Source organism: Prenolepis imparis, unplaced genomic scaffold (genome assembly GCF_030444845.1).
Source record: "Prenolepis imparis isolate NDT839.2.m4 unplaced genomic scaffold, iyPreImpa1.0 SCAF_11, whole genome shotgun sequence".
In the NCBI taxonomy this organism is placed as follows: Eukaryota; Metazoa; Arthropoda; class Insecta; order Hymenoptera; family Formicidae; genus Prenolepis; species Prenolepis imparis.
The window spans coordinates 10,238,405-10,259,297 of NW_028141169.1; the positions used below are offsets into that span (position 1 = coordinate 10,238,405).

At 36.7% G+C, this 20,893-nt stretch overlaps 2 protein-coding genes across 2 annotated transcripts in view; both read right to left on the reverse strand.

Moving 5' to 3' along the window:
- Positions 1–20,893, reverse strand: part of Mib1 (E3 ubiquitin-protein ligase mind bomb 1) — a 369,810-nt gene that overhangs the window by 171,591 nt on the left and 177,326 nt on the right. The window lies entirely within an intron of this gene.
- Positions 11,197–14,405, reverse strand: LOC145942433 (uncharacterized). Its single transcript, XM_083049149.1, has 2 exons — positions 13,922–14,405; positions 11,197–11,521 (listed from the first exon to the last, which is right to left on the reverse strand). Exons 1-2 carry the CDS (start codon positions 13,967–13,969, stop codon positions 11,243–11,245), a joined length of 327 nt encoding a protein of 108 aa, XP_082905275.1. The 5' UTR covers positions 13,970–14,405; the 3' UTR covers positions 11,197–11,242.

Consider the following 20,893-nt stretch of genomic DNA (forward strand, 5'->3'; position numbering starts at 1 on the left):
ATAATTTAACCCTGCTTTGCATATAAAAAGCAACAATGGCCCACGGCTCCGTGCAGTCGGAGCGAAAATTTGATTTGTCGTCCCACTGGCTGCACTTTTTGCAGCCACCGTTCTGGTTCCTCCCCATCCCCCGCTGCAAGTCGGTCCGATCCCGCTGAGTCCCCGCGAAATTGCCTGCTTTCCGTAATTCATTGTCAACGTAGAATTCCCTGGCGAATTTTTTTACCAATGCATTTCGCTTCCGGTGATACTCGTAGAGATCGTTCGCGCGCGAGTCCGATGTATAAAGCAGCCTGAATATACTGCTAATGATTTACGGTTAGGAATTTGTACACATTGAAAAAAGCGACAAATTTTGTATGCAAAGAAGAAATTCGACGCGAGTTTACCCTTCGTGTTCCAAGTAATTTCTATAATCAGCATATGAATATTGATTCGCGTATCGAAAAAAATGATTACTCTCAAAATAAATAATCGCGTTGGACTGTCTCCCGTGTGGATTGATCGATCTTTTTTAATTAATTTCGCATTAACTAACGATCGCAAAACGGTGAAAGATTTTCGTTCTCGGTTTAATCCGCTCTACCTGCGAACGAGAGGTTTGACGATCATTACCGAACGCCCTGTATACACGGCTGCGTGAATAATATCTCATTTTCCATGTCACGATGCCCACGTAATTTCAACCGATGCATGAATCAATACTACGCACGAGGAACCCCGTACAAATCGTCAGGCTGATTTGATATCGGTCGGTCGACCGCACATTATGCGCGTGGATCATGCTCCGTTGGATATATCGATAACTTCAACAATATAGTTTTACCAATTATGTGATTAATTAATAATCAATGACACGCATAGTTCGGAGCTATTCAGAATTTATATGTAGTGAAATTACATGCAGTACATGTTTTGGTGATTATATCACTACAAAATTTTGTGCATGATAATATACACAAGAGAAGATGTATATGTAGATGTGCGTAATGTATATATTATATTCTCTTGTGTAATTTTGTAATATCATATGTTTAATTTTTTTCTTTTATATATATAATATATGTATATATTATTAGATATATATTATATATATATAAGTATATAATTACTGTAACAATTAGACATATATAAAGATAAAATAAAGAAGATGAAAACAAACGTATCCTAATAACAGTTTTTGTTTGGAAATGATACTTCGACGATAGTATAACTGAAGAGAAATGAGGAGAGAAGTTTTTGCAGCAAAATAATGGAAGGTTTTGTAGCAAAGATATTTATTAATCAATTGAAGGAATTAGCCCGTGCGAAAAACATGTACAAAACAAACGTCGGGAATTGCTCGTAGCTTTTTCCGGTTGATTCAATCCCGGTCGTATACTTTCCCTTGGTTGCAACAACGCGGTCTTGCCTCAACGGACTAATTGCGATATTTTTGCAGCTTTATGAGGATCCTAGATTTTCGGAACGTAGAGAAAGAGAGAGCGCAACCATATTAATTATCCACTTAATTAACAGCAAATGAACGCCGGTGACGAACGACGTAAGAATACGGGAGTAACCGTGCTCTCGCATTTTGATTAACCGCTTTGTATCTCGGCAGCTTTGAATTACGCGTTGAATTTTGATTTAATCTTCCCATGTCAAAAATCCTTATTCATTAGGGAGAAAAACTTTTTTTTTTATGAACTATATATATTTTTATGAGAGAGATATTAGAGATTTTAACAGCAACTTTGAGAATTTGTAGACATTTTTTTTCTTCTCTTTAATCTTTTTCTCTTTGAACGTTGTAACACTACAGTAAGTCTTTAAATTAGCGGTTAGTGCATAAAAATTTATAAAACCTTTGTGGGGACGGTGATTAGCAGCGATAACACACTTTTAAGGAAAGATTATACGTAATAAACGCGTTCAAATTTAATGTTCAAATAATTTTTCTGTGCAATTCTTTTTATCTGCCATCATAAAAGGGTTAAACGAAAAAAATAAGGCAAAATTAGAGAATATTTTAAGTACATTCAAATTTTATATTATATTATATTTTACTTTAGCGAATGTAAAGAGGAAAAAAAGTCAACGTGATAGCAACAGCACAGAATACGATTGTATTAAAATTAACAAGGTGGTTTTAAAAAAAGATTCACGCTATCAAAGATTCAAGCTACGTGCACGCGTATCCACGCATCTAATTAATAATAGATAGGAAACGCATCCGGGCGTTTAATTGAACGTTGAATTTGAGAGTGCCAATTTAATGGTATATCGTAGGCGGCCTGGATCACGGTCGCGGCATCAATCCCAATTTAACATAACCAGGTGCAGCCAGATAGTAACGGCAGGGTCGGAGGTGCGCGCAAACGGAGGTCAGGTAATCGTGAATTAGCATGATAATGGCCCTGTGTGGATCACGTTACGCGAGATAAGCAGCAATTTATGAGACGGGGATACGAGGGGCTTCTCCGTCTCTCCACCTTATTATATACTTATTCACGCGTTCCCGTCGCGGATCTTTCGGATGGAAACAACGGATTAGCTCGCGCGAGTAGTCACTTGACGAAAAATCGCGTCTCTGTTCTTCAAAGTACCATCATATCTCGCAGTTGTCAAGTCTATCAAAAGCCACTTACATTAAAATGAATAAGATATTGCGCTATAGTAAAGATCGCGGTAAGTAAAAAGTTCGCGCATACAGGAATCTTCTCCTTCAATTATGACTTCCGTTTCTTATGCATCTCTCTCTCCGCGATGTAATATAGTTCTTGACTGATTCAAAAGGCGCGTTATTACGCGTGGAAGTGGATCATAAGAGCCTCTCGTTTCTCGATTTACGTTCGATCGCATTAACCATCTCATTTCGCTGATAACGAGCAGAGCTTTCAACCGTTTCGCTGCAGAAACGCTCAAAGACGCGCGTCTCGTTAGATCGCGTGGGGTAACAAAGGCGCATCGAACGGCAGAGGTCGGCTAATCTATCAAAAGCGATATTCTATCGGCGCCGTCATCTTATCGCGGTCACGGTATCGATCCTCGGGACGAAGTGGCATCTATCGATCTTGTCCTATCCCCGAAGAAACTGAGAAAGCACGCGAGACAGATAATTCATGCGGGGCCCATACACTTTATTCTTATCGCGATGTGCGTCGTACGTGCGTTATAAGAATGCGCGATAACGAGTTTTCTCCCGATCTGCATTACATAATGAAACCTACTGCATCGCGTGTGAATTACATTTTTTTTGTATCGATATGCTATTCCTTTTCCTCCATTTCAAGAATATTCGTCATAAGAGATATCGACTTAAAATATTTTTCAAGGCTTAACTAGTATTTTATTTTTATGCATCCTTGTATGTGTATATATGCAATATATGCATGTTATGTGCGAATAAAATATTTTCTATATCATAATTTATTAAAATTTATATTACATTGCTAAATGTGTGAGAATACAGTAAATATGATCATTTGATAAATGCGTATACTTTTATTTCTTGCGCGCAATTATTACTTCAAATAAGTGCATTCAATTTGAGATGCACCATATGATTTGGTACGCTTGCCGTGTGCATACTAGTTCTAGATCCCATATATAGCTGATGAGCCCCGATCATCGGCCTATTGAGAATCTAAGCCTAGTAATCTCGGACTCAAAGCGAGGGTCGTAATAATAGTACTGTAAAACGAGCGCGCAATAATTGGCACGTTGTAATCTCGCGACACAAGTGGCGCGTAACGCACCGCCACGCTAATCATGCGTAATCAATCCCCGGATTGTCGTCGAGAAGCATTGTCATTGTTGTCTGTGCATCGCGACTCGCGTTACCGGCGTACAAAATGGCACGTCGCGAGGTAACGCAAGACGAGGTAAGCTCGAATTATGCGCCGCCTCGGGCATCGAACTTCCGGTTCGAGCCGCTAATGAATTACAGTTATCGTACAAGATCGGTACGGATTCCGCCGTACGAATTAATTCTGTTCGATCGATATACGGAATGCACTAACGCAGCAAACGCGTGGCGGATGCCGAAGAATGCCGAATGTACGCTTACGAAATGATAATACAGGGAATAATTAGATTTTATGTATGAAATAATTTTATATGTACGAAATAATTTCGAGTTTTAGCTTGCTAACACAATTTTCATGAGAGATATAGATATTTAATCATTATTTATACAAATTTGTCTCCTTGTATTGAAGACATAATTTCATATATAAACAATATCATACATTGTACCTATATATAAATATATATGCACGTATATATCCTTTTCTAAAAAAGGCATAGAAAAGCGAAAATCTAATTAATATGTCATTTTTAGAAAAGGACTAGAACAACACAGCTCTACGTGCGCGCCATTCCTCGATTTTATATAAAAAAGAATATTTTAATATAAAGTTTGTTTAAATTTGATTAATATTTTTTGACAGAATCAGAATTTGTTAATTAAATTTTAAAATAAAAATATGTTATAAAAATTAAAATAATAATGATAAATAATATGTTATAATACATTAAACTCAAATTATATTTTTTTGACAGAAATCAGCTGATAACAGTCAAAAATATTAATCGAGTTTAAAGAATTATGTATGACATATTATTTAAAACATTATTATTTTAATTTTTATAACATATTATTTTATAAATTAATTAGCAAATTAACTTTACAATCAGCTAATTTTTGTCAAAAAATATTAATAAGGTGTTAATTTGTTATTTAAATTTAAAATAAAAATATGTTATAAAAATTAAAAAAATAATGTGTTTTAAATAATATGTCATAATTCTTAAAACTCGATTAATATTTTTGACAGAAATCAGCTGATATAACTGTCAAATAATATTAATCAAGTTTAAAGTACTATAACATTTTATTTAAACATATTATTTTATAATTTTTATTACATACTATTATTTTAAAATTTAATTAACAAATTAATATTTGAATCATCTGATTTCTATCAACAAATATTAATAAAGCGTTAATTTGCTAATTAAATTTTTAAATAATAATTTGTTTAAAAATGTGAAATAGTAATATGTTGTAAACAATATATTATAATGCCTTATCTGCAATTAATATTTTTTGACAGAAATCAGCTGATAACTGTCAAAAATATTAATCAAATTTAAAGAATTATGACATATTATTTACAACATATTACTATTTTAATTTTTATAGCATATTATTATTTTAAATTTTAATTAGCAAATTAACGCTTTATTAATATTTTTTGACAGAAATCAGTTGATTAAGCATTAATTTGTGTGTGTGTGTGCTACTTAATTTTTAAAATAATATTATGTTATAAAAGTTAAAATAATGTTTTAAATAATATGTCATAATTCTTTAAACTCGATTAATATTTTTGGCAGTTATCAGCTGATTTCTGTCAAAAAATACAATTCGAGTTTAATGTATTATAACATTATTTATAACATTATTATTTTAAATTTTATAACATATATTTATTTTAAAATTTAATTAGCAAATTAACGTTTTAATCAGCTAATTTCTGTCAAATAATATTAATTAAGTTTAAATATTCTTTTTTATATAAAATTGAGAAATGGGGCGTAGCTCGCGCTTGTGTTGTTCTAGTATTATAAAAAACAAATATATTCAAACTATAAAGCAGTGTCTACACTAATAAATATTTCTAATTATTGCGCACAATTAAATTTTTATTTGTTTTTTAAATTAATACTTAATAAAAAAATTAAATAATTTTTAAAAAAATTTTAATAAATACAAAGTTTTACAAAATATAAAATAATAAAAATATTAAAAATAAGAATCTAATTCTGTTATACAAATAATCTCTAATTAGATTAATTACATCGTAAATCATAAACATGACATAAAATATTTTTTACATGTATCTAAAATTTTTAATATTTTATTAATATTTCATTAATAGTTTATTTTATTAATATTTTAATATTTTTAATATTTTTTATTAATTTTTATTATTTTATTATTATTAATATTTTATAAAATATGTAAAATTTATTAAAATATATAAAATATATAAAATATATAAAAATATATAATATATAAAATATACAAAGTATATGTATATATTTAATTTGTAAAATTAATTGTTCCGCATTTTACATTATTGTGTAATATAATACATATAAAATATTCTTGATTTTATATATTTATATTACATACATATATGTCAAGATATACATATTTAAAATCTAGAATATTTTATATATATTACACAATAACGTAAAATGCATTACGTGAGCAATTAATTCACAAATATAAATAATAATAAATAAATCAATTATAAATTATGAATATAAATAATAAGTAAATTATAAATTATTTACATTATAGTTGTTCTGTCGTTGCCCGATGCTTCCCAGGACCTCCTCCTCCTCTCTTATTCATCCTTTGATACTCCTTCGTGGGCACACTCGCGAAAATATCGATATTTTATGCACTAACAAAAACTAAGAAAACGATCGCGCGATATTACTTTGTGCGACACTCCCGATAATTAATCGTACGCATATTTTATTATACACTGTAACGAAAGAATGTGAAAAGCTCGCACAGAGTTCATTTGTAGCGAATCTAACCTTAACGCGAAAGACTACATTTGTTAAACAAATAGTGTACGAATTTCGTTTAAAAACGACGATATTTCGTGCGAAACGTATGTCGCGGTATTCTTACACACACATCGTATATCGTTTATAGAGAATAAGAACCAATCGCGCAAACTAATTGTAATAATTATAATGAACTCACGCGATTTCGAAACATGATACGACGACGTGGAACATCTCTAACCGCGCGGCGCTTTCCTCGACTGTTAGCGCGTACTCGTAAAAATGTCAATCTTATGCACATACTAATAAAAAGAAAACGATACTCGACACTACTTTGCACGACACTCCCGATAATTAATCGTACGCAACGCGTGTTTTAATTATACACGGACAAAAGAACGCGAAAAGATCGCACAAAGTTCGTTTAATGAACCCAAGCTTACATAAATAAATCTAGGTTAGTACCTAACTAAAATTGCGCGGCTATGTTCACGCGTGATACGTCACGTGATCCGTCACGTGATCCGTCATCGAATATGTATTAATAAGATAGTATACGCTCGTTTAAGAATTACGATCTAATACACATATCGCGATATTTTTACATAATGTGTGATATGTAAAATGTACATACATGTACATTGTTTATGGGGAATAAATCAATCGCGTGAGTTAACTCTATTAATTATAGTGATCTCGATACTTCTCGCAGTCGCGTCTCGATACTTCTCGCGGTCGCGCTTCGATACTTCTCGCGGTCGATATCGATACTTCTCGCGGTCGCGTCTGGGAAAGTAATAGAGCGCTTTGTGTCGCTAGTTATACACTAGAGTTTTGCCGCGCGAATGACAAGGTTACCACACATGTTTACGCTACGAAGAACGAGTGCCGAATATCGTGAGTGAATTAATTCATCGTCATGATATATTTAACGTACTACTGAAAAAATATTTTATATTCTTTGAGTTTTTAATTAATTATTATGATGTTTCAATCACGGTCTCTCATTATATACGCATAAATCATTTGCTTCTACAATTTTACTGCGCGTTTTCGAAAATCACAAACAAATTACGCTTAAATCGGCAAAAAAATTAAAACACATTACGAGTTATACGTAAATTCAAACATTGTATTAAATAAACAGTTTATAACGATAAAACACGATAATTTATAATTTCCTTCGATTCTTGATTAAAATGTATAATAAATCGTACGAAACAGCTTCGTTGACATACGTATTTATCAAAGCAATTTATTTCACGCAATTTATATATTTCAAGCAGAAATCAAAAACTGACTGACAAAGGGTAGAAATTATGAATTATAGTTTTATTGCAATAATCGTTTCTTTAATGATGTTTGAATTTAAACGTGTTTCGCATCGCGTTTTGATATTTTTCTCGATTTAAATATAAATTTTGTCCATCATTTTCGGAGAGAGAGTCAAGTACGCAACATGACGAAATCGCCGAGATTCAAGTAATACAACCGTCATAGATATTAACAATTGATTTGAAAATTAAGGAACAAAGTATTCCGCAAGTATTTACTCTTTGTATAATAGAATACATTCAATATTCAAAGAGGGAATTTATACATCATATTATTCCGCATATGTATCTCGTTGCTGTTTGTGTGACTTTGTCATTCGCGAGCCAACAATCGCGTCGAGTATCGGGAGATCATTATAATTATTACAATTAGTTTGCGCGATTGATTCTTATTCCCTATAAACAATGTACGATGTGTGTGTAAGAATACCGCGACGTACGTTTCGCACGAGATAATCGTCGTTTTTAAACGAGATTCGTATACTATTCATTAAACAAATGTGGTCTTTCGTTGTTAGGTTAGGTTAGTTTAAATTCGCTAACAATAAGTAAGCTCTGTGCAATCTTTTCACATTCTTTCGTTACAGGGTATAATAAAATATGCGTTTAATTATCGGGAGTGTCACGCAAAGTAGTGTCGCGCGATCGTTTTCTCAGTTTTTATTAGTGTGCATAAGATATTTTCGCGAGTGTCCAAGTGAAAAAGCATCAAAGAATGAATACGAGAGGAGGAGGAGGCCCGGAGAGGCATCGGGCAACGGCAGAATAACTATTAGGTAAATCATTTATAATTTACTTATTGTTTATATTCATAATTTAGAATTTATTTATTATTTATATTTGTGAATTAATTGCTCCGCGTGATGCATTTTACATTATTGTGTGTGCAATATAGTGCATATGAAAAATTTTAAATATCAATATTGAAATATATAAATATTTATTTAAAATATTTGCAATAAAGTGTTTAAAAATTACATATATAATTATTTTATAAAATTATACATGTATATAATTTTTTATATAAGAATTATATTTTTTTCAAAAATTACATAATTATTTTCTTAAGTAGGTACCTATTTGAAGAACAAATAAAATGTTTTATTACACACAATAATTTTGAAATATTAATTAATTTAATAACTGTTTTGTAATTTGAGTATATCTGATTTTTTACAGTTCACAACATTGTGTATCAATTCTGTTGCTGCGCATCGTATCGGTGAGTTAAATTAATTTTTATTTTATGATATATATATACATGTATGTATATATAAATAAAATTGCTAAAAATTAATTAGCACATTTGACAGAAAAAAAAGTTAAAAGATTGTTAAATATTAATATTTTCATTAAAATATAAATACTAAATAAATAAATAGAGCGATCCAGTCCAAAGACTGAAATAATATACATACGTTTATAGAATTAATCAATAGATTTCTCATGAGATGTGAAAAGAATCTGCGTCTGGCTCTTAATAGTTTACTTTCCTTAGTTAAGTAAATAAATTAGTCTAAGATAATAAATTAGAAAATCTTTTAAAAAGAAATAAAAAGAGATATCCGTTTTAAGTATGATATGTGTATATATAAACTGTATATATTAACTACCCAAAACTCTTGTTTTTTTTTTTTTGTGAGAAAATTCCAAGAAGAAAAATAATTTTCTTAGAATTAGAATCCATCTTAGAAAGAATTTCCTATTTCCTCGAAATGTTCGCACGTGTTTAAAATGTACATGTTTAAAATATCACCATCCTTTTTGGATTTTATAAAAAAATATTCGTCAGAAAATTTAATTTTGTATTTACTAAAAATTGAGAATCTATTTAGATTAAATTGTATTTATGTATATTTTTTATTTTTATTTTATTATTAATTTCATATAAAGAAATCCATTTCGTATGTAAAGAAATTATAAAATAATTATTAAAAATAGCATTTATCACATGCGAATATACATGCATATATAGTCAGACGATTCGACTGATTAATTCAACTGATTTTGAGTAAAAAATGCAGCCCACAGTTGGCTGTTTTTTATACGATAACCGAACATGAGTACAGAACTGTTCATCTGGCTTGTCTTCTCTTACATTATATCGCAAATCGTACTACACCGAATGTTCAAATTACGACGTGCCTCGAGGAATATCCGTGGTATCGATCGGCTATGCGTGAGATGTACCGTAGATGCGCTGTAGATGCCACGTGTACGTACACAAATGGACACATAACTCCGTTTCAGGAATATCGCGCAATCGCTCTCTGTTTCAGGAACATTGTCACGATTACTAGCGTTGCAGAAATGGCACCAAACGCAGCGTGAGATACGAGCAAATCCCTCGTGCTCACTGTTCGTGAAGTGCCATTTAAATTAAAAGAGAGAGAGAGAGAGAGAAAGAGAAAACTATATAAAAATAAAATGACGAAATTTTCAAAATTTTATAATTTTATATCTTATTCAAAACACTTGCAATAATTTTCGCATCCTCGTATGTCGCGCAATCACTATATTATTTCGACAGCAGATATAAAAATAATACGCGAGACGAAGCACGCTCCGATAAAATTATAACACAAATTATTAAATCAATTTCGTTACAGCTTAAATAAAAATAGCTTAAATGTTGTTGCTTCTGCGCGTCTTTAAATTTCTCGCGTCTAAATTTTTTAATACCAAATAATCTTCGATTGAACGTCTATTTTCTCATCGTTCCCCCATAAACCGATTTGTGCTCGAGCATCATTCGAGTTACAGCATCCGAGGTTCGCGGCTTCGATATATTGCGGATAAATTATTATCTATTGCGATGATCAGCCATGCGCGAAATGCGTCGAGATATGCGCCATGGCTGATGGAACGTATGCATGCCTGGGGCATATCATTGGGCTACGGCGATATGTTCCTTTCGAATACGATTCCCCACAGGATGTTTGCGGATATCCTTCTATTCGAGTTATGTTGCCGGAACTGCACCGAAGTAACCCGATACAACGTAATGCAGCCTGAGAGATCGATAACCGGATGTTGATTTTGTGTATTTAGCGAAGCAATGCCGTGTTCTCCAATCATTTTATTTAATATCGAAAGATTTTATAACATAAGAACTTCTCCCTCTCTCTCTCTCTCTCTCTTTCCCTTTTTCTCTCTATTTTAAATAATAAGATATATTTTAAAAACCTCTACTCCCTTACACGTTGTGTTCCCTTTTCGAGAACAATTTAATTCACATTGCGCAGCATTTGCAAAACGCATCACAATTACGAAAGTAATGTTTTACAGTTAATTACACGATTCTATCGCAGCGAAATGAGTTACCTGTTACATGGTCAACTTGCAGAAATTGCATCTCGGAATGTGCCGTACAGCTGCTGCGCGCGAGGTAACGCGTAATTAGACTTGGCGAACGAACGTTTTCGACTGAAATGTTGCACACAAACCGTCGAGCCGCTTCTAGCTCCTAATGATATAATTCTTAATTCTACTAAATCCTTTGGGGGTTGCAGTCTCCCCTTGCAACACGCGCGATCCAATTGCTCTAGTATTGCAGCGAGATAGTAATCTTCAATTGTATAGCTGCAGGATTCGTTCGGTGCAATGTTGTTAAGCTTTAAAGTAAACATATATCGCTAATTAATTGATAGCGCAATTTTATTTATCATAATTACACGTATAAATTTTCTGATACATTGTTAGTAAACAATAATATCCAAAATACTTTGCGCGTTTTGCCATTGTTGAAAAAGTTTCGAAGAAAATCTAGCGAGTAGAAGAGATTAATCGCGTATTTCAATGTATCAACCCGAGGGATATATTCAAAGGATGAGAGAGAGAGAAGTGCATAAGATCTCGCGAACGCATACGCGTGCATGAATCATGTATATCATCGAATTCGTGAATCAGCTATAGAAGTTGCGCATGCGTACGTTCCTTTAGAGTGTTACACCAGTCGGGAAATCGACGACTGCATAAATGTTTCCGGGGCGGTCGCCCCTTGCTGCTACAAATGTCACCCTCGCGTCACGAAAATGGTTCGATCGATAGTCGACGAATCGCGAACAAGTCGACGAGATTTTTATTTTATTTTATTTTCGTTCGATTGACAGAGAGCGTAAAAAATATTTTGTCATACTTTGAATTCTAAATAACGAGCTCGTAAGTTCGATTCCCTGGCCTTTATGCACCGAGCAGCAGGGGATCGACGTAGATCCCGGGTGCTGCGACCTTGATCCGGCGAAGTTTGCGGCATCGCAAACCCGGGTCACAGGTGTCCCGCGATTCGTGCCGCGAAACTTGGTCGTCTCGCCGACCACGACGATAATTTTGCAGCGATGCAACACGAATCGGGACATACAAAACGGTTAGGCAAGCGCGATGCGTCGCGCCGCGTCGCGTCGCGACCCAACCGGCGAAACTTGCCGACCCCGAGGAGGATCTCGCGTTGATGTAATTTCAAGCGAGTTTACTGCATTCACGCCGGCGCCGGCGTTGTAACTGCAACAGCAATTACTCGCAACACGCCGAGCACCTTCGTAGCGTTCAGCGAAGACGGGTCGTTGACCTTAACGAGCGTTATGCAGACGTAGCTTACACGAGGAACGGGGGAGAAGACAAAACGTAGCATGATAGCACGTTGTCTTGGGCGTTACCTGGGGGCGAGGATTGTTAAATGGCAAGAATTTTCATTAAGCGAGCTGAGAAAGTGCCGTAAAATTTTTTTTTTTTTTTTTTTTTTTTTGGTGTTACCGAAAGGATACGAGTACTTAAGTACATTCATATAATAGCCGGCGTGTCGCGTTTCACATGACCAAGGAAGTCAATATTACACAGTAATAATCACGTTTTAATCAGAATTTATATATGGAGCGAATAAAATAATTATGCGTTAAATCGTAATAAGCAGACCGTGATAACAATTTAATTATAAGCGCGATGTGAATTACAGGGCATTTTGTGTTAATAAAAGGCGATGCGGGTTAAAACGCCAGTTAATCGAATCACGAAACGATTTGCATTTCGCGAAAGCTGGAACGATCGAAGTGAAAACCAGAGCGGGAAATATAACGACGCGCGATAAGCCGAGGAGATAAAGAACGAAGATGGTCTGACAAACGTCTGCCGGAAATGCGCTCTCGCGATATGTGTACATTCCACGACTCCGTAAAGAAAGATAACGGACGCGATAGAAGAGGAGGAAGGTGGAGAGAAGGGTGGAAGGGGGAGGAAAAATTGCCCTTTCCCTCTGTCGTTTACGTGACCTTTCATCCGCGCTACAATCGGGTGCGGAGGAGTATCGAAGGAGGTCGTAAAGAATTTTAAAAATGGAGCAAAGGCGCGCTCCTGCCTTCGGCTGCTTCTCCAACTCGTGACTAACACCGTCCTCCGCCCTTCGAAACCCTCCTCGTCCTATCTCCCTCCCGCTACTATTTCCCCGCGCTCATCCTTCGCCAGTACACACCCCCAGACCATCCCCCCCCCGGTCTTTCTGAATAAATTCACGTTCTCTCCCGGGAGGAATACGAGAATAAACGTAAGTAAACAAATCAGGAGATAAAATTGCAAACGTGCCACACATTTTTCTGCGATCTAACCGCGCTAAGGCATTATTTAATTCCCCGTACGGGTACGTGACTCGACAGTTTTAAGCGGCCGCGTATTTCCGGTTACCTCGCGTCGCCACCGCGTTCTAATATCTGCCGGCTTTTTATCCGACGAGCCATTTTAAACGAGAATTAAATAAGAAAATTTCACGAATCGTCTATGTTCGTTCAATCTTTTCTCTCTCTCTCTATCCTGGTGATTCTTTTATTTTCATATACTCGAAGAAGAACACGATAATACATAGATATCGCTCTTATTGTGCAATAACAATTCGCAGAAATACGTCGCGTTGTTTCGCGTGCATATATATATCGATTGACCCGGAAAAGATGTCTCGAGAATGTCACCGAGATTTTTCCAACGGAACAGTCTTGCAGGGTTACGGCCTTGCTTATTTTCTGGCTAACCTGTTGTACCGCGAAGATAAAACTGACGGCACCGTGGAAGTCCGCCATCGTAGTGCTCCGGAGTTATCGAGGAGTGATCAGCTTTACGAGCTGATCATCCTTTATGAGCTCCCACTTCCTCTCCTCGGCGTTCTTTACCCTCTGCCCTCTCGGTCAGGCCGGGTTTACCTTAGCGATTGTCATTCATGGTAGACCTTGCTCGTAAAGTATTCCTCTTCCTGCCTTTCTACGCGTATCCTCGCATGTGCTTTTTGCGTTCTTATCGACGTAATACCATGTCAGCGTTTTCCTCCGATCTAGTATTTATCACTCATTGTGCGCGAAAAGAACAATCGAAACACAAGCGACTGAGAGAAACGCAAAATAATGCATCGCAATCTTTCTCCTTCTTAAGCAATGATATAATTTATTATTAATATAAATTTAATATAAATTTTTCGAGTATAAATATAACAAGCATAAACAATGAAATTAATTCCAAGCACTTCCTTTGTAAACTCAAAATTTTTTTAACTAATTTTTTATATATATGCGAATAATATTTATTTTTATTCCAACTATAGTATAAGTATAAATTTTTCTAAAAAAATTTATATTTATACTATGATAGTTGGAAAGACGACTTTATTGAGAAATTAATTGTATTGCATTTCTCGAAAGAGACTTTCCCTGATAAATCTTGTTTGAAAACGATGATCCTCGACACCGCGAAATGAAATAGAGATGAAAGTGGCTGGCGCAGCACGCGAATGATAAACGATAGTGTTTATGTTGGACACAGAATCGCTATGGAAATGCCCGTTTATTTGATCCATCATAGTGACCACGACACGAACCATCCTCCCCCTTCCCTTTCATCCCTCTCGGTCTGCCTGTCGTTGGACGCAGATCTCGCTCGTAAAGCCTGCACTTCGCACCTACGATTAGTTTTACACGCTGGCTTCCGTTTATGCCTTTGTCGTCATACGATCTGTTTGTCAGCGTTTCAAGGAAACAAACAGTAACAAGTCTATATTTTCCGTTCTTTATGACTCGTTTGAAAGTCATGGAATAACAAAGAAGTAAAATAAAAGCGCGAAGAAAAATTTGTTTAATTAAACATATAAAAAAATAACGTTACTTTCGCATTCATTCTTTCATGATTTCTAAGAGATTAAAACGATCTCATCTTCTCACCATCGAATAAAAGTTACCCGAGAAATTTTTCGCATCTGCTTTACGATGCATTCTCTCTGAATAAAAGGAGGAAAATCTTTTTCCACTGTAACGCGCGCGCCTAATATCCTCGGCGCCGAGAATTAAATGCAGATGTGCTGCGACGTATTTTGCAGAAGGTGCAAGGTGTATTAAACCACTGTGTGCGGTATATAAGCGTTTCGTATAGTAAAAATGACATTCTTAAATCTTAATCTTAAATCGAGATAATTACGCGAGCAGAGATCAGCGTGGGTTAAAAGCAACAAGCTCAATTTCATCCACCAATATATTAGTCTTTTCTTCTTTTTTTTTTAATTTCTTGCATTTATATCCACTTTTGTGATTATTTTCATAACGAACATGCTACTTATATAAAACTCGTAATCTACGTACTATAAAATAAAAGATTTATCACAAGTTGAATAAAGAGACTAAATCCTTCCCATTTTTAGTTCTACCGGGAACAGATCAATATATTAAAATTATTTTCCAGATTTCAGAAAAAAAATATTCTCTCGAGAATAAAAAAATTATAAATATCCGATATATATATATCTGATAATAATGTGCATCCGATATACTGTTGAATATTAGCAATAAATGTCAATGATATAAATCACGTTGGCTCATGGATCAACATATTAAAATTGTCTTTATTTCAGACAACAAAATTATTTTCATGAGAATGAAAAATGTATAATAATATATATCCGATAATGTATGTCCGCGATAAGCTGTTGAATATTAGCAATCAATATCAACGATATAAATAATAGTAAATGTCACATTTTTGTTTTTCACTTCAGTCTACCCCGCAGGAATAGGGCGACGCGTTTAATCTCTCGCGAGAGAAAAAGAAAGGGACGATTGGGCAGAAAAAACTCATTCATTAGAACTTTTTGCACTCGACACAAGGGTTCGTCGTCATACTTCTCAAGTCGAGCACGTGCGTCGTGTCGCGTCAACGTTTTCGAAATATTCGCACAGCACTAATGGTACACACGTAGCGCAAAAAAACAAAAACAAAAAATAAAAAGAAACGAAAAAAAGAATCGCAATTTCGTAAATGCCGCGCGCGCATGTATACATATATTCGTATAAAAATAGATCGAAAACGAGTGCTGCACGGTTGCAAAATTTAATGGAGCAAAGCGAAAGACGAGCCAAGTATATTTTAAGCGAACAAAATACTGGATGACCATAAAAACTCAAACTATATCGCATGTGATGGAAAAAAAATTTATTAAAAATATATCAATCCTAATCCTGGTAAAGGTTTTATATCTCGCTACATTTTATTGTTGAAAGATAACAGCTGTAACGTTTTGCAATTGTATACACAATATTCGAAACTAGGTCATACATAAAAATGTATGTAGAAATATAATCGTTATTGTATTTTTTTCCATTCTACTGCAAAATATATCGATCGTATGCCTCATTCATGTTTTCGTTTAGTCAGTATCATGCTTTCTATGACGCATTTATTTATATAAATCAACTAGTTTAAATCCGATAAATTTAAATATTTTTCCTGCCGCAGAGATCTCGCATCAAACTGGCATAGTTTCTAAACTATTGACGCTCCGGTATGAATCAAAATATTCAGTAAAAAAATGCATTTTTCATGAATCCTTTTTCAACTTATGAACACTTCGGAAGCGAAAGGCTAAAGTTTAAGAAAAATTGCACGAAAGTCGATAATGACCGGTTAGTCGACTGGGATCGCAAACGTTATAAAATAAATTAAAATTTCTATAATATCGGTGGATGTATGCAAACATGCACCGATGCAGATGATATGTCGCGTGTAACAAGTTTTAATACACAACATGCGACTCCTCCCCCCACACACATACACACAATAGTCTACCAATAATAAAAATCTAGGTCGAAGATAAAAAGTTATGAAATTTTCATATCAAACTCCCCCCTCCCAAGACCATACGTAAATTTACATATCAAAATAAAATACATAATTGAACACAATGCACAATCGGAAATTCAGCCATTTAATATCCGATTAGTGATCTTGTGAGATCAGATACAGTATTTTAAACTTTAGATCAAATAGATGCACATGACTCAGAGAAGCGTAATCAAAATGAAGCAGTTTCATTGTATTTTGAGAGACAAAAAAAAGAGTCGTTTAAAAGTCTGTAAAGTATGGTCGGCGAGGAAACTAAACGAGAGAGGGAGGAAAGAGGAAAAGGGAGAGGAGGGCAATGGACACGATGCGCTCCATTGTTAAATTCCTATTGTTCCGGCGCTAATCACTTAATGATATTAATTAGAGGAATTTGCAGAGAGGCGGGATATATATATATATATATATATATATAATGGTAGGAGCTATGCGTCTTCACCTACTAGACGGATTCGTCAGGAAAATCCATTTCGCAGTACTTTGCCACTTATCGCGTTCAGATTGAGACGCCGCGAGGCAGAAATGGATTATCCCGGGGAAGGAGAAAAATCGGCGTTTGCTGCGCCGAGCCGAGCCGAGCGCGGGGAGAGATTTCTCGCGACGTATTTCGGAAGCTGTCGATTTACTTTGGCCGTGTTCGAAAAAAGAAAAAAAAAAAAACAACGCTGTTCATTTGCGGAACGGCAAATAGACGTATTGAGCGCGAGTTATTTATCGTTTTCGGCGGCGCACATAACTTTCCATTTGATACACCGATCGATGTATCAAGCTGCATTTTTTTTATTAACGAGATTAAGTAACGAAGAAAAATTTACCGTTCGAGGAATTGTGTGTAATGGGGGATTTACTGGGACGTTGATCTAATTGTTCTTTCTTCCGTTCTATTAAATCGCGGTTCGCAAATACACGATCTATCGGATGTCTCGCGTGCGTTTGACAGCCGCGTGCCATTTGATACGCGCGCGGTTCATTCGGCGGCGGACCTCTCGATAATTATCAAAGCGTCATTATGACTATTTACACTCGACTTTATCGCTTCTCCCCCCCGTCAATATCCGTGCTCGGAAATGACTGACAGCGGAAAACTTGCGTGAATTTCGATATGATACTTTGCGGGACACTTGCGCCGGGGAAATGTTCGGCCGCATACGAACTTCCGAAGCGAAATTTCCGGAATTTGCAGAATTTCCAGCATTCATTTGCGGAACGTTTAAAATGTGCTGACGGTAATGGCCTGAATTATTCACCGGTCGTATAAAATGTCCATCGGTCTGATTAATGAGTTCTGGCCGGAGGAATGTTTTTTTTTTTTTTTTAAATAAATTTCATAGTATGTGCACGGGCGTGAATGGCATTATGAATAGAACCCGCTGACAAAAGCATTCTATAATTCTTCTCGGTAACGTTCGAGCGCGTGTCGCGTCGCTCCTATCGGTAGCAACGTCGATCGAGCGGCATGTCGACGGGGAGATCGATAACGGTGGACTTATTCTTTGAAACTGTGTCGAATGCGTGGCGGAGCCATTAAATTTCGACGTATAATAAATAACTGAAAAGAATACCGGCAGCATTGTATATCGGTACGGCACTGATTCATATCAATGATTGATCGCGAGCCGGATACTCCGAGGAGACGCGAACACTCGTTTCAGACTCGATCGAACGAGAGAACGATAAAGATCGTTCGCGAAACTGATCCTACGAGACAAAAGACACATTGCAACCTGGTAAATCTTTTTACTAACGATCGTCATATTGTCAAGGTGGGAAGAGAGACGTCGATTCTCGCTCGGCTCTCTCCGAGTCAAATCCGTTTACAATAAAAATAGCATTCTACTATTATATCAAAAGCTATAAACGCGCATGCTAGTGATACATATCAATGTTGTAAGAAACATTTTTCTGTTTGAAAGAATAAATTGTGGAAAAGCCCTCATATATTTCGTCAGATTATAAAAAATAAATTACAATTAGAATAAGATAGATAAGGTAGACTAAATAATAAAATTGCAATTAAAACTGAGACACAATTATTATTAGACGGAAACTAAATATATATATTATGAGTGAAGGAAAAAAGTATGTCTCTCCATTGGAGGACACTGAAAATGAAAGAGTTAATACAGCGAACGGTAATCCATCTAAAAATCGAAAGACAATCGCAATACCCATATAATACTGTTACCGGGCCTGTGCAGCGGGACGAGTTCGGTCACGTCCGCTTTTGTCGAGAGATCGCGATTTTTCTAGAAAAATATCGAGATTACGTCGGAACAGACGGGATAACGAGCGGTAAAGCGCTTTTCGCGAGGACAAGAGGGGATCGCGGAGAACAAATATTACATTCGCTGAAAAAGGATTCTCGCCATTGAAGACTTAATCGTTTCTCTCTGTCTCTCTCCCTTTCCGGTTCGATCGTTCACCGATCGAGAATCGTACCGTGACTCTCGCCATGCCGGACAATAAAACGACGTAACGCGCCGCATTATCGTTTTCTTCATCGCCATTCCTTGTGTGTTCCGGGTATCAGTGGCGCACATAAAGGATATATATATAGGAGTTCCATCAGAACGACCTCGAAACAAGAACAGTATCTATCGTCTTTCCTGAATAATTCATCCCCGTAGATAATACCGCGACTTAAAACGCGATTCACTGTATTCGGGATATCCAGGATCGCCGGAACATTCAGGATTGGATTATTCCTTCGTACGATCCACCTTGGCCCTTTTCCCATTGCTTCGCTCTCCTTTCCCCCTTTCAGCCCCCCTTTTCATCCCTCGTCTCTTCTCTCTTGCCTCGCCACCTACTTCAAATTATCCAGCCAGGTGTGAATTCACCGCATCGCGGACGGATCTCTCTTGATTCTTCAGTTGCGGATTCGTCAGCGAATGCCGCCGCATGCCGGGTAAGAGGCGAACGCATTTCTAATATCTGTCTGTGCGAGATCGGTCGGTGTCTCCTTCTTACTCCTATACGCCGTGGATGTATCGCTCTGTCTCTTTCTCGGGCCGAGCCGGAGGCTCCTCTTTTTGCCCAGTCCGCACACACTGGGATCAATAATGCACCAACCACTCGCTGCTCTCACCCCTCTCCTTCTCTTTCCTCTTGAAAACCGTACCAGCACCCATCCACCCAGCACGCTCGTGCGCCTCCCCGCACTTTCCCGCCCCTCTTCAGTCACCCCTCTCGCCGCGTCGTCCTTCTCGGCTGCCCCCGCGCCAGTTCTCCCCCTTGCCTCCCTTGCCATCGTCTCTCTCACATTCGTGCGCCAGTCAAGTACAGCGGGAACCATCCCTGCCGCCTTCGCCATCCTCAGAATTCCGTCTCTGTTCCGCGCAGGAAGGAGAGAGGGAGAAGGGGGAGGGGGAGGGAGACAGACTCTCGTCCCTTTCGTCTCGCGCACACGATTTCTGCCACCCCTTCCCCGTCGTCGATCTTCTTCGCGATGTTTCCACCTATCTCGCTCTCTCTTACCGTTTTCACCCCTTCTCTCTCTTTCTCTCGCTCTTCTCCCTCTCCGCGATTTCGCTCCTCTCTCACGCGCTCTTCCGAAAGAGGCTACTTTTGTCTCTGTCGCGATTTCCGTCTCTTCCTCTCGTTTACTCGCCGTTGCAGCGGAGCTCCTCTTTCGGGGGTTCGCACGCTCTTCGTTGTCTCATCCTCATTGTTCGTCTTGCTTCGACCAGCCCGTTTTATCGCCGCGCTCTCTATCCGTCGCACAAGCACGCACACCCTCCACAACGTACTCACACAGGGATACGCTCTCGTATGTCTCCTTCTCGCCGACTATCTTCCGCGGTCCTTCTTCACCCTTTCTCAACCCTGCTCCTTCTGTGCCTCTCGTA

Coding starts and splice junctions, on each gene's coding strand:
- LOC145942433 (XM_083049149.1), bottom strand. CDS start 13,969: ATGGCGGACTTCCACGGTGCCGTCAGTTTTATCTTCGCGGTACAACAG. Junction 11,522..13,921: donor TTATCTTCGCGGTACAACAG/GTTAGCCAGAAA, acceptor TTTACTTTAAAG/CTTAACAACATTGCACCGAA.